Source organism: Theobroma cacao, chromosome 4, assembly GCF_053813885.1.
Source record: "Theobroma cacao isolate CCN51 chromosome 4, ASM5381388v1, whole genome shotgun sequence".
NCBI classification, from domain to species: domain Eukaryota; kingdom Viridiplantae; phylum Streptophyta; class Magnoliopsida; order Malvales; family Malvaceae; genus Theobroma; species Theobroma cacao.
Genome location: NC_142642.1, coordinates 35,922,329 through 35,933,527, shown reverse-complemented (window position 1 = coordinate 35,933,527; position 11,199 = coordinate 35,922,329). Strand labels below are relative to the sequence as shown.

Sequence of the window (11,199 nt, the reverse complement as noted above, 5' to 3'; positions counted from 1 at the left end):
TCTGCTCACATGGCTGCATGTGCACTCAAAAGATTGAAAAAAAAAGAAAAAAATTACAAAGCACAAGTCCCATTGGCCTTTCATTGTTGGCTCACCATTAACGTACCTTATTTCCTTTTTTTCTTAGCCACTCATGAATTTGTTCCCCCATAGAGAACTATTGCATGTAGTTGGTGCCAAATAATGAATTTGCTTGGTTGCCTCTTTATATAATTATGCAAAAAAATGTTTGAATTTGAAGTATAACTACTATTAAGGAAATATTAATACTACGTTTTTTATAATTATTTTTTAACTTGATAACTACTTAATATCCACGTTTAATGAAGTTTTATCATTTTTGTACTTTACTTTTCTATCATCTATGATTCTTTTATACGTACAATGATGATTAATTGCATCTAATGTGTGGAAAAAGTATTGTAAAGGACCCTTGTCATGAAGAGTTTTTGTAATTTTCCATCTGGTTGAACTGTATAATCATGTTACTAATTAGCTTTTGAAGTTTTTGAGGTAACCTTTTGAACCTAGTGTAGACACTGTAAAAAAAGAAAAAAATTGTATTAATTTTAAAAAAAAAAAAGAGGAAAAAAGGAGAGAGAGGTGCGACTAGCAGGGTGCGGACGCACCCTGCCAGCCACCACCCTCACTCTGCCAGAAGCAAAAAATTCGCGTCTGGCAGGGTAGTGGGAGCGTGCGCCCTTCAACCCAGTATAAAAGGGGCACTGTAGCACTCACCCCAGGGAGTCACAACCTGCAAGCCAAAAAATAAGCAATAAAAAAAAAAACCCTAGTCCCTAGCAGCCGAATACCACAACAAAATTTTTTCTCTACTCTTCTAACAGCCAAAAACAACCACAATCCATAAATCAAAAAATATACCAAAAAAAAAGTACTAAAAAAGGTTCACAAAGAGAAAAGAAGAAAATGAAGGCTTTGTTTTGGTGCCGCTAGCTGTGAAAGTTGGATTTGAGCTTTGGGTGGTTCAAATCGGAGGTAAGGGGGACCTCTTTGTATCGTCGATGGTGGGTTATTTGTTGCCGGATTAGGAGAAGAGGAAGCCGATTTGGGCGACCCCGTCGGTTGGGGAAAGCCGACCTTTGGGGAGCGACGTCGGCATGAAGCTGAGAGGAGTTGAGAGCTTGGGTGAGCTTGGGTTGCTGCCTGTCGGTCATAGAAAGAAGGTCGGTCATTTGGGGCAACCGATCTGGGATCTACCAGCACAAGAAAGAGAAAAAGGGGGTACCGACGACGCTACAGGCTTGGGGCTAGCTACCGTCAGTTTTGGGGAGTGTTAGAGCTTGGGTTTGGAAGGTGAGTCACGTCGGCGACGTCGAGCGGCAAGGAGAGTCCTGTTTTGGGGTTGGCCGGCGACTTGGTAGAGAGAAAGGAGAGAGTTTGGGTTCTAGAGAGAGAGACAAAAAGGAGAAAATGGGAAGAAAGGAAGAAAATGAAGCTTAAATAGTTAAGAGCTGGGGCATGTGAAACGGCATCGTTTTGGGCACTAGGAGGCTAAATTCTTGAAGCAGGCTTACAAGCTTTTTGGATCAGTCCGATCCATCTTGAGCCGGGTTGGGCTAAAGCTTTGGGGTAAGTTTTGGATCATTGTTTTATTGGGTTATGATTGTAGTATTTGTGTTGATTGTTTAAGTTAGAAAATTTTTAATGTAGCTTTATGTTTAGGATAGTAAAATAATATAAATAAGGTATATTAATGTTGTAGAATGAATTTTAAAATATATTAGGGAAGAAAATCATTAAAAAATTTTTAAAAAAAATATGTAAGTAAAAATAATAATAATAATAATAATAGAGATGTTTAAAAATGTAAAAATGTGAAGAAAAGAGAGAGATTGGAATAGATAAGAAAATATATAAAATATATGTGCAATTGTATGAAAATAGCAAAATTAGGTAGAAAGATTATTTAGTTATAAAAATAGATCCAAGAATAAAAATATGTAGGAAAATAAATGAACATTTAATTAAAAAATAATAATATAGTAAATAGGTTTAGAGGGACATTGTACATGGAAAAGTAAGCATTTAGTGATATGAATGGATTTATTTAATATACACATAGAAAAGGGAGTATATAGTTAGACTTAGAATATGGTTAAGAAAGAATGTGAAATGTAGGAAGAATTAAAATGTTAGACATAATCATAAAATACATAATTAAGTGAATTTATATAAGTAAAATAAGAATAAAAAATGAGTTAGGAAAAAATAAAAAAAATATAAAATAAAAAATATAGAAGAATAAAAAATATATAAAGTAAAATAAAATAATAATTACATAATAATAAATGAAAAAATAGATAATTGCATTAGCATAGCATATATATATTGCATCATGCATATCAGTGCATATAAATATTTCTGTTTTCGAGTTTAAGCTCCGATGATGGGATCTTCTGAGAATCTTGCGAAGGCTGGTATTCCTCGAAAAGTTCCCTAGGTGAAAAGGTGTCCCCGGATCCCACTAGTATGATGGAAGGGCTCGAGAAACATCTTTAATAAAAGGCTTTCACTCGTATTAGGTTCATTATTCACGAAAACATTATTTTTTAAAGAAAAACGTACGATAACCCCGATGATGAGATTTATTCGTCGAATTTGAGAAAGTGAATTTCTCGGATAATTCCTTTAGTGAGAGAACGCTCCGGATCCGACCACTATGATGGGCGGATCCAAGAGAACGTCCTCAATAAAAGGTTATTCGTCTGACATTTTTCATCTCATACCATGCATTTCATTTTGCCTCATATTTGCATTCCATTTTAGGTTGAATAGGAGATAAAATAAGAGAATAATAACTAAAAAAATATAGTGAAATTAAAAATTAAAGCTTAATAGGATAATCTAAAATGGTACTATTTATGAAACGGGCGTTTCGGGGTGCTAATCCTTCCCCTAGCGTAACCGTACTCCCGAACTTAGATCTAGAAAAACGTAGACCAGTTTATGATTCTTTTTGGTGGGCTTAAAATTAATTTAAGGCTTCATCGATTAGAATCGAATCAATAGGTGGCCAATCGCATCTAGTAAAAAAGATTGATGGCGACTCTTAGTTTTTTTTTAATTTTTAGAATTTTCGCATCGCATCTAGTGGTCGGGTTTTTGGACTCGCATGTTACGACACCTGGTAATACTTTTTGAGACAAAAGTTGTCTATTTAGAGGCTCTAGGTTGGAATTATAATCACTCCAAATTATAATGCTTTTCATGCAGTTCATAACTAATTAGTTTAGTCCAAACAGTGTGAACAAGACGTATAAAATATTTTGTATTATTTACAAATCTTATCTTTATTTTTGTCTCCTCTCTTCTAATTTCGAATCATTTAATATAACCCATTATTTTGAGAGGAAAAAAATAGTATATAATGAAATTTAAACATGTTATGGTTCTTGTTTATGAACATTTTTATTTAAACAAAAAAAATTCAAGAAATATGAATTATAAATGTGCTTTTTTTTTTTAATAGGAGAGTTATAAACGTGGAATTGGGCTTTAAAAAATGAGACTGAAACTGGAGGCAGGGAAAGGGAGGCCCATTTCTTAAAGGTTTAGCCTTATTGGGACACTTCTTCTAGGCCGAATCTTCCGGACCTTTGCATAATTCAGAACCTGATTTGTTCTTATGAATGAATGGTAGGTTGGCCCAATGATCATTCTCAAGAGAAAGAAAATGAGCAACAAATTCATTTAAAAAAAAAAAAAAAGAAGAAAAAGGCAATTCCATCCATATCCAGCAAGGGACAAGGGGAGCAACTAGCAAAGGTAGCTGTGTTAATTTGGTGTTGCCAGTGATTCCAGTTGCAAGGAAGAAGTCAGGCAGTCAATCCAAAATCGAAAAAACTGCTTTGTTATGTATCCGTGCAAGGCTAGGCATGGGCCTTAGGCAATAACACCACACCGTCGTCTTTTGGCAATTTAGCAGACATGTTGCTTCGTTTTGAAGGCAATTCAGGTCTGTTGTCAACTTTTTTGAGGCAGACTTTGCAACTATAATTACTAATGTTTTTCATAACCCGACCCACTCTTGAATCCATTGGAGGTTTGGTTTTCGGTCCACCCGATTTAATTAGTTGTTGCCGTTCGATGTCCCGTTTCTTGTCTGAAATATTTGTTTGGTATAAAATACATTCACAGATGAAAGAGTGTGAAAATATACAAGTTTTACTTTGCTGCTAATCAGTTTGTTGTTGGTGACTTTTAAAATAAAATTTCAAAAATTGTTAAAATAAAATTGTGCATCTCCTTTTTCTGTCGGTTTGTGTTTTTAATTCGTTTTCATTTTCTTTTTTTCTGCTTTTGTTTATTTCAATAAATAGTTGAGATTTTCAAATTTTTTATGCCTTTCGTCATTCCATATCTCCATTTTTCTTTTGTGTTTTTAATTCTATTCACTGTTTCTATTGTTACTGTCTTTCATTTTTTTGATACTTTTGTAAGCTTTTTTAGTTATTTCAATAAAATTTAATTACAATTTTAAGATTTAAATTTTTTGTTGGTGTTTTATTTATTAGTCGCCAAACTCATTTTTCTATAAAACTAAAATTCAATGGATAAACCAAAAACACTCAAACCGGTTGAACAAATTTTAGATTCCACTCAATCTAAAAAACCCTAAACTCATTTAAAAAATCAATTCGAAAAACCCTAAAATCAATAAATTTGATTTAAAAACCCTAAACCTGATTCGATCCAATTTAAGAAATTTTAAAATCAGTTCAATTCAATTCAAAAAAATCCAAAAATCAGTTCAATTTGATTATAAAAACCCTAAATTAATAGTATTTAGTAGATTCATATATAACCAATTGTTTTATTTTCAAGACTGTTATTTAGTTTGAAACATTTACCTTTTCGGGTTTTAAGATACCTGAGTCCTCACCAGCATTAGTTAATTGAGAATACTGTTAAAGATTTTATAATTGAAGTGGTACATTGAACTTTTATATGCTGTGGATACCATATTGATCATTGGGCTTATCTTGAGCCACCTTTGTGCAATCATCGCTCAAGTTAGCAAGTGAGGTAGCAACTCTAGTTAATAATAAAATAATTTTAAATTTTTTATATTTAATAAATTTTTTAAACAACATCAAACATAACGATTTAAAATCACTGGTGATAAATAATATTACACTAAACATTGCAATATACAATCACTAGATCTTAATGATCATATCACTAGGATGATTAACCATCAAGACAACCTTGAAAATGATATCAAATTCTAAGGGTTTTTCATTTTATGTATTATTTTCAACAAATTCAAAGAAAAAACATTAATTACAATTTTTTTATAAATCAAAATAACCTTCTTGCCAATGGGAGAGAACCATTTGTGTTGACCATGATAAATATATAAAAATAGATTACCTTAGTTTAAATCGATCGATCATTTAGGAGGGCAAAAGGCCAAAGAAATGGCATATTCCCTTATCCCTAACACTGGTACGAAGGTAACTTAGCAAACTGATGCAACACCAAAACTTTCTGCTCTTCCGATTCACTTTCATGATGACCCAGCTAGTCTTCTAACGATTTTGACGGCACATCATTGATACAAAAAATCAACAGCAGAAAGAAAAACAGAGAGAACAGAGGAAGTTAATGGAGGACTGTAAACTGTGCATTCTTGTTACTTTTTTCTTGATCATAACAAAGGTGGTTGTTACTGGGAAAGACATACCAACAACGTTAGAAGGTCCATTTGATCCTGTAACTATCCGTTTCGATCCGTCTTTACGTCAAGGCAGTGATGACATACCGATGGATGATCCGAGGCTCAAGAAGAATGTCACCTCAATGTTTCCAGAACAAATAGCTCTTGCTTTATCCACACCGACTTCAATGTGGGTTTCTTGGGTTACAGGTACTTTTCTTTGTGGTTCTTTCTGTTTTTTTTTTTTATTTGTTCTGTGTTCTTGTTTTGGTTGTTGATATGTTTGGTCGGTTTGTTCGGTTTAGGGGATGCACAGATTGGTTCCAATGTGACTACGCTTGATCCTACATCAGTTGCCAGTGAGGTTTGGTATGGGAAAGAGAGTGGAAAATATACAAGCAAAAAGACAGGAAATGCAACTGTTTATAGCCAATTGTACCCATTTGAAGGGCTCTTGAATTATACCTCCGGCATCATTCACCATGTGATAATTGATGGTAACAAGATTATCCCGTTGATCGGGTATAGTTTCTTTACTGTTTTGTTGTTGTTTCTGTGATAAATTGAATTTAGGCTTTAGGAATAGTCCATCCAATTCACTTTGTTGAACTCTGTAACTTTTGAGGTCTTCTACCTTTTGACATATTCAATTATATAAATTTGAAGATAAAATATCCACTTATTCAATTGAAGATAAAATAACAATCTCTTTCATGTTTACTGTGGTTTTCATAAAGAACAGAAGTTGTTGATGGAGAACTTAATATTGGTATCGATCTAATCCTGGCAAAGGAATAAGTAATCAGACATTTTGATCTGCAGGTCTGGAACCAGGAACAAAGTATTACTATAAGTGTGGAGATAGCTCTCTTCCAGCTATGAGTGATGAACATGTCTTTGAAACTTTATTATTACCTGGTCCAAATTCCTATCCTCGTAGAATAGCACTTATAGGAGATTTAGGTCTAACCAGCAATTCATCAACAACTATTGATCATCTGACTAAGAATGATCCCTCATTGATCTTAATGGTTGGAGACTTGACCTATGCAAATCAGTACCTTACAACTGGTGGGAAAGGAGTTCCATGCTTTTCATGTGCTTTTCCAGATGCACCAATTAGAGAGACTTATCAACCTCGCTGGGATGGATGGGGAAGGTAATCTGCCTTTAACTTGCATTGTATGCCTCCTTGTGCAGACTGTCATGATCAGAACTTATTGAGCATTCAAAATTCTCAAACATACTGCCTCAAGTTGGTCAAATTATGTGCATTCAGTTTTACCTTTTCCTTGCTTTCTCTGGTATAGAGTAATCAAGCATTCCATATGATTTAACTTATCATGGCCTTGCTATCCGCATTGGTTCTGCTCTTGAAAGCAATGTCTTTAATATGCATAATGGATGGACTTAACAAGTTTTACATTCAGAGAAATTTTTTGTCTTTTTTGTGACAGTAGCTTGTAAACCTTGAATGCTGCAATATAGAACAGCTCAGTGCTTCAAACATACCTTGACCATTCTTTGAACGTGGCCTATACTTCCCTCTAGGAAAATTTCCTTTTTTTCCAAGATATCTCTCCCTATATTGCAGAAATCATTAAGATTTAATCTATATGCTTGTATCTGATCTGTGATTGGTTTAGCCCATTATCCGCATATATCTAGTTCTGAGAAAGGCAGGGTGAATACCTTTGACTAAGGCAATAGCTTTTTCCTTTCCTAAAGGATTCTTGCAGTCACCTTTATGTTTCAGTTGTTTAACTGTTGCCTGGCATTGAAGATTTTTGCACAGCGCCGGCAATCTCAAATTGCATATCAAGACCTCGAATGACTTGGAACCATCAAGTTGGTACAGTCAAGATAACATAACTGCCAGAGTCTTGGCCTAAACTGACTATACATATTCTACTTTAAATCTAAGTGTTAGAATGGACTGAGTTTTCATGACACACTTCTCTTTCTGTAAGGATTTCTATTCTATGTTCACGTTCATTTACTTGTAAAAGTTCCTTTACTTTCAATTTTTTCCTTTGATTGCTGTGGTTCATGTCTTTAACCATCCAATCAGATTCGATGTTTTAATGCCATAGAAGGGTCAGAATGCATCTGGCTTAAATTAGAGGCCACTTGAAAGTAAAATATCCACATTAAGGTGTACAAACTATTACAGCATGAATGCATATATGCCTCAGTAGCCATTCAACTTACAGCTGCTTTTCTATTAACTAAGCCAATTCCAAGCTCAGGTTCATGAAGCCGTTGATCTCAAGAGTTCCTATGATGGTCATTGAAGGCAACCACGAAATTGAACCTCAAGTAGCTGGGATCACTTTCAAATCATATTTGACAAGGTTTGCAGTTCCAGCTGAGGAGTCTGGCTCTAAGACTAACTTTTATTACTCTTTTGATGCTGGAGGGGTACATTTCATTATGCTGGGGGCATATGTTGACTATAATAGTACAGGTGAGAACAATACGCTTTCTTTCATATTTGGCTGTAAAGTCTATGCTTTTCATTGCAGACTTTGATATAACATGGAACAATTTCTTATCTCAATTCTAGGAGCTCAGTATGCTTGGCTAAAGGAAGAGCTACATAAAGTAGATCGAATGGTAACCCCATGGCTAGTAGCAGCAATGCATCCACCATGGTATAATAGTTACTCCTCACACTATCAGGAATTTGAATGCATGAGGCTGGAAATGGAAGAACTTTTGTATCAATACGGAGTTGATATCATTTTTTCTGGTCATGTAAGTTGGAGTAAACAAATTCTAGACTGCTCAAATGCAATGAGAGAAAATTTTCACTTGATATCACCTCCATCATCTTGATAACTGAAGATCCTGTCTAATTTTGTTATGGCACAACTATTCACAGCAGAACATGCAACTACAGTTAAGGCTGATTAAACTTTTAAAGAGGACATATTGATGCCAACTGAACTATCATGTTGACACTAAAAGTTAAGTAAATCGTAAAAATAAGACTCACTTTGCATTTTGGATTTCCACTGCCTATGTCATTCATTTTTTAACCTTGTACGGATAAGTGCAAGGGTGATTAGTCTTGTATGTCCAGACATGACTAAGGACTGAAATGCTTCGTAATTGAATATGCATTGAGCAGATAAATAGATAGCTGAATTAATTCTTAATAAGATTATTTTTAAAACAAAATTTCCCCCTGTATTGATTCGATGTGATATTTTTATTTCTATTTTAGGTTCATGCTTATGAGAGGATGAACAGAGTATATAATTATACATTACATTCATGTGGACCTGTCTACATAACAGTTGGAGACGGTGGGAACATTGAGAAAGTTGATGTTGATCATGCAGATGACCCTGGAAAGTGCCCCTCAGAAGGAGATAATATACCAGAGTTTGGAGGTGTGTGTCATTTGAATTTCTCTTCTGGTCCTGCTAAAGGCAAGTTTTGTTGGGACAGGCAACCAGAGTGGAGTGCATTTAGAGAAAGCAGCTTTGGACATGGAATACTTGAGGTCTAAATTATCTTCTTTTCATTAGCATTTTTACTCTAGATTCCATATTTGTCAGCTGCCACGCAGTCGTTCCCCTAAAGACAAGCGTAATAAGGTTAAATTGGAATTACTCCATGGTTTTCTGTGATAGATTGACTACATGACCAAGATTTTTTTTGTTAAGAGATTAATCCATTGTACCTAGAGATGTATTAAATGGGATCTTGAACTGTTAGAAATCCATTATTTCCATATTATTTTCTAGATCTTTGGTTTCTCGATGCAGGTTCTGAATTCAACATATGCATTGTGGACTTGGCACAGAAATCAGGATATCTATAAGGAGGAAAGTTCTGGTGATCAAATATATATTGTGCGACAGCCTGAATTGTGCTCTCCCTCTACATCCTTAAAAGTGATTTTCCACTTCAACATCAGAGAACTACTATTCAATTCATTATTTTATTTTTCTTGTGGCAAAAGGATTGAAGTTTTCTTAAAAAAGCAATGCTTATGCATCACTATATGTTGTCATATCAGATTCTGAACCTTTTTGGCATAACACAATTTTGTTATTCAGTAAGATGCTATTAGTAATCCTTTTTCCTTTTCTCTGTCCCCCTCATGACAGGGGTCCAATGAGACTCAACAAGGAGCGCAAGTAAAAGAAAGTGCAGCCGTATCTGCAAAATGGGCATGGTTTCTGCCATTGTTCTTCATAGTTATCATTGCTTTCTGTTGACAATTGTTATAGTGATTATAGCTTGGTAAGAGAGGTGCCAGAAGATTACAAAGTTCACTGGTTGAAGACCAGGTCACTGGAGGAACCATACAACAATTATTAGTTACATTTTCAGGTCATTGCTTAATGCTTCTTACGACTGTAACTCTTTCAATTCAGGATCATGAAGATTGTAGGAGCAGTACTTTCATCATGCTTGCAAGTCCTGCGTGATGTTGTTCTAGACTTGTAGTGCAAAAAATACCACAGCAAGGTTTTAAGCCAAAATCTCAGTTTAAAGGCTAATGAATTTAAATAATCGGAGAGCTAATAGTTGAGAGGGAGGTTTGATAAACTAATCATCTCCAAAACAAAATGAAGTCAGGCAAATATGCTGCTCGGAGTTTCATTGTAATATTTGTAGTACTTCCATATTGAACATAGCTTGGTTTCAGTCAAGAGAATTTGTCATGATACCAATTTTACTTGGCAGAGCATTTTTCTCGTCTGTGCTACAATCACTTGAGTCCTTCAAGTCCTTCAAGAAGTACGGAATTTCTACACCTTCATATCCAAGAAAACTGGCAACAGATTAACATGTCCTGAACGTCATGCACCCAAAATGAAAGACGTCCGGGCGTAAGGTAAGAAGTAGAGCACGAAAGATGTTGCAGCCATTGGAAGTGATAAAGCTGAATGAGAATTGAGACGAAACCTTTCCGTAAAAATAATCTGCATGCGCAAATTACAGTAGCCTAAGGGCTAATATATAGTAGTGGCCATAACTTATCTAACTACTATAAAAAGGAGGGTAAAGAGATACTGCGGAATCAAGCCCAAAAATCTTCCTCTCTCATCAGAAATGAAAACCATGGGAGTGAGCTTGCTGTAAAGAAATAAAGTAGAAATTGAATGTAAAGGATACAGGAGTTGGCCTGCCAACTTTAGGGGCTGTACCCCTGATGAACGATGATCATCGCGTAGATGTAACGGAATATATCAGAAGCATTTTATCAGACGTAGGCCATCTCCAATCATTTCCTCCAGTCCACATATATCACCTAACCTTAATTTGCTTTCAACTAACTGCCTTTGTTACCACAAGAAACCCATTACCAGCTCAGTATGACTCTAAAGTCAAACTCATCAGCATAACAACAACAGTTTTGATTCCTTACTGCATCATCTAATCTAAGCTCCACCATACACTCAACACATGTGTATAAGACCTTTTATGCAAAGAAATCATTACTTTATAATTTAATTTATATTTATTTACATATAGTATAAGTTAGCAACATAATAATA

At 34.9% G+C, this 11,199-nt stretch overlaps 1 protein-coding gene across 3 annotated transcripts; it reads left to right on the top strand.

The window, feature by feature from the left end:
- Positions 1-4,479: 4,479 nt before the first annotated feature.
- PAP23 (purple acid phosphatase 23) lies at positions 4,480-10,179 on the top strand. 3 transcript variants are annotated; one of them, XR_016025927.1, is made up of 8 exons: positions 4,480-5,890; positions 5,986-6,177; positions 6,503-6,839; positions 7,930-8,147; positions 8,247-8,437; positions 8,910-9,191; positions 9,495-9,585; positions 9,802-10,179. XR_016025927.1 is itself a non-coding variant. In XM_018120312.2 (8 exons), the coding sequence occupies exons 1-8, from the start codon at positions 5,629-5,631 to the stop codon at positions 9,910-9,912; spliced, it is 1,722 nt and encodes a 573-aa protein (XP_017975801.2). In that variant the 5' UTR covers positions 4,830-5,628; the 3' UTR covers positions 9,913-10,179. The 3 variants fall into 3 exon arrangements, 2 of the variants coding, with proteins under 2 accessions (XP_088661842.1, XP_017975801.2); XM_018120312.2 differs by having other exon boundaries at positions 4,830-5,890; positions 9,457-9,585; XM_088805716.1 differs by lacking the exon at positions 6,503-6,839 and having other exon boundaries at positions 4,828-5,890; positions 5,986-6,202; positions 9,457-9,585.
- Positions 10,180-11,199: the final 1,020 nt, after the last annotated feature.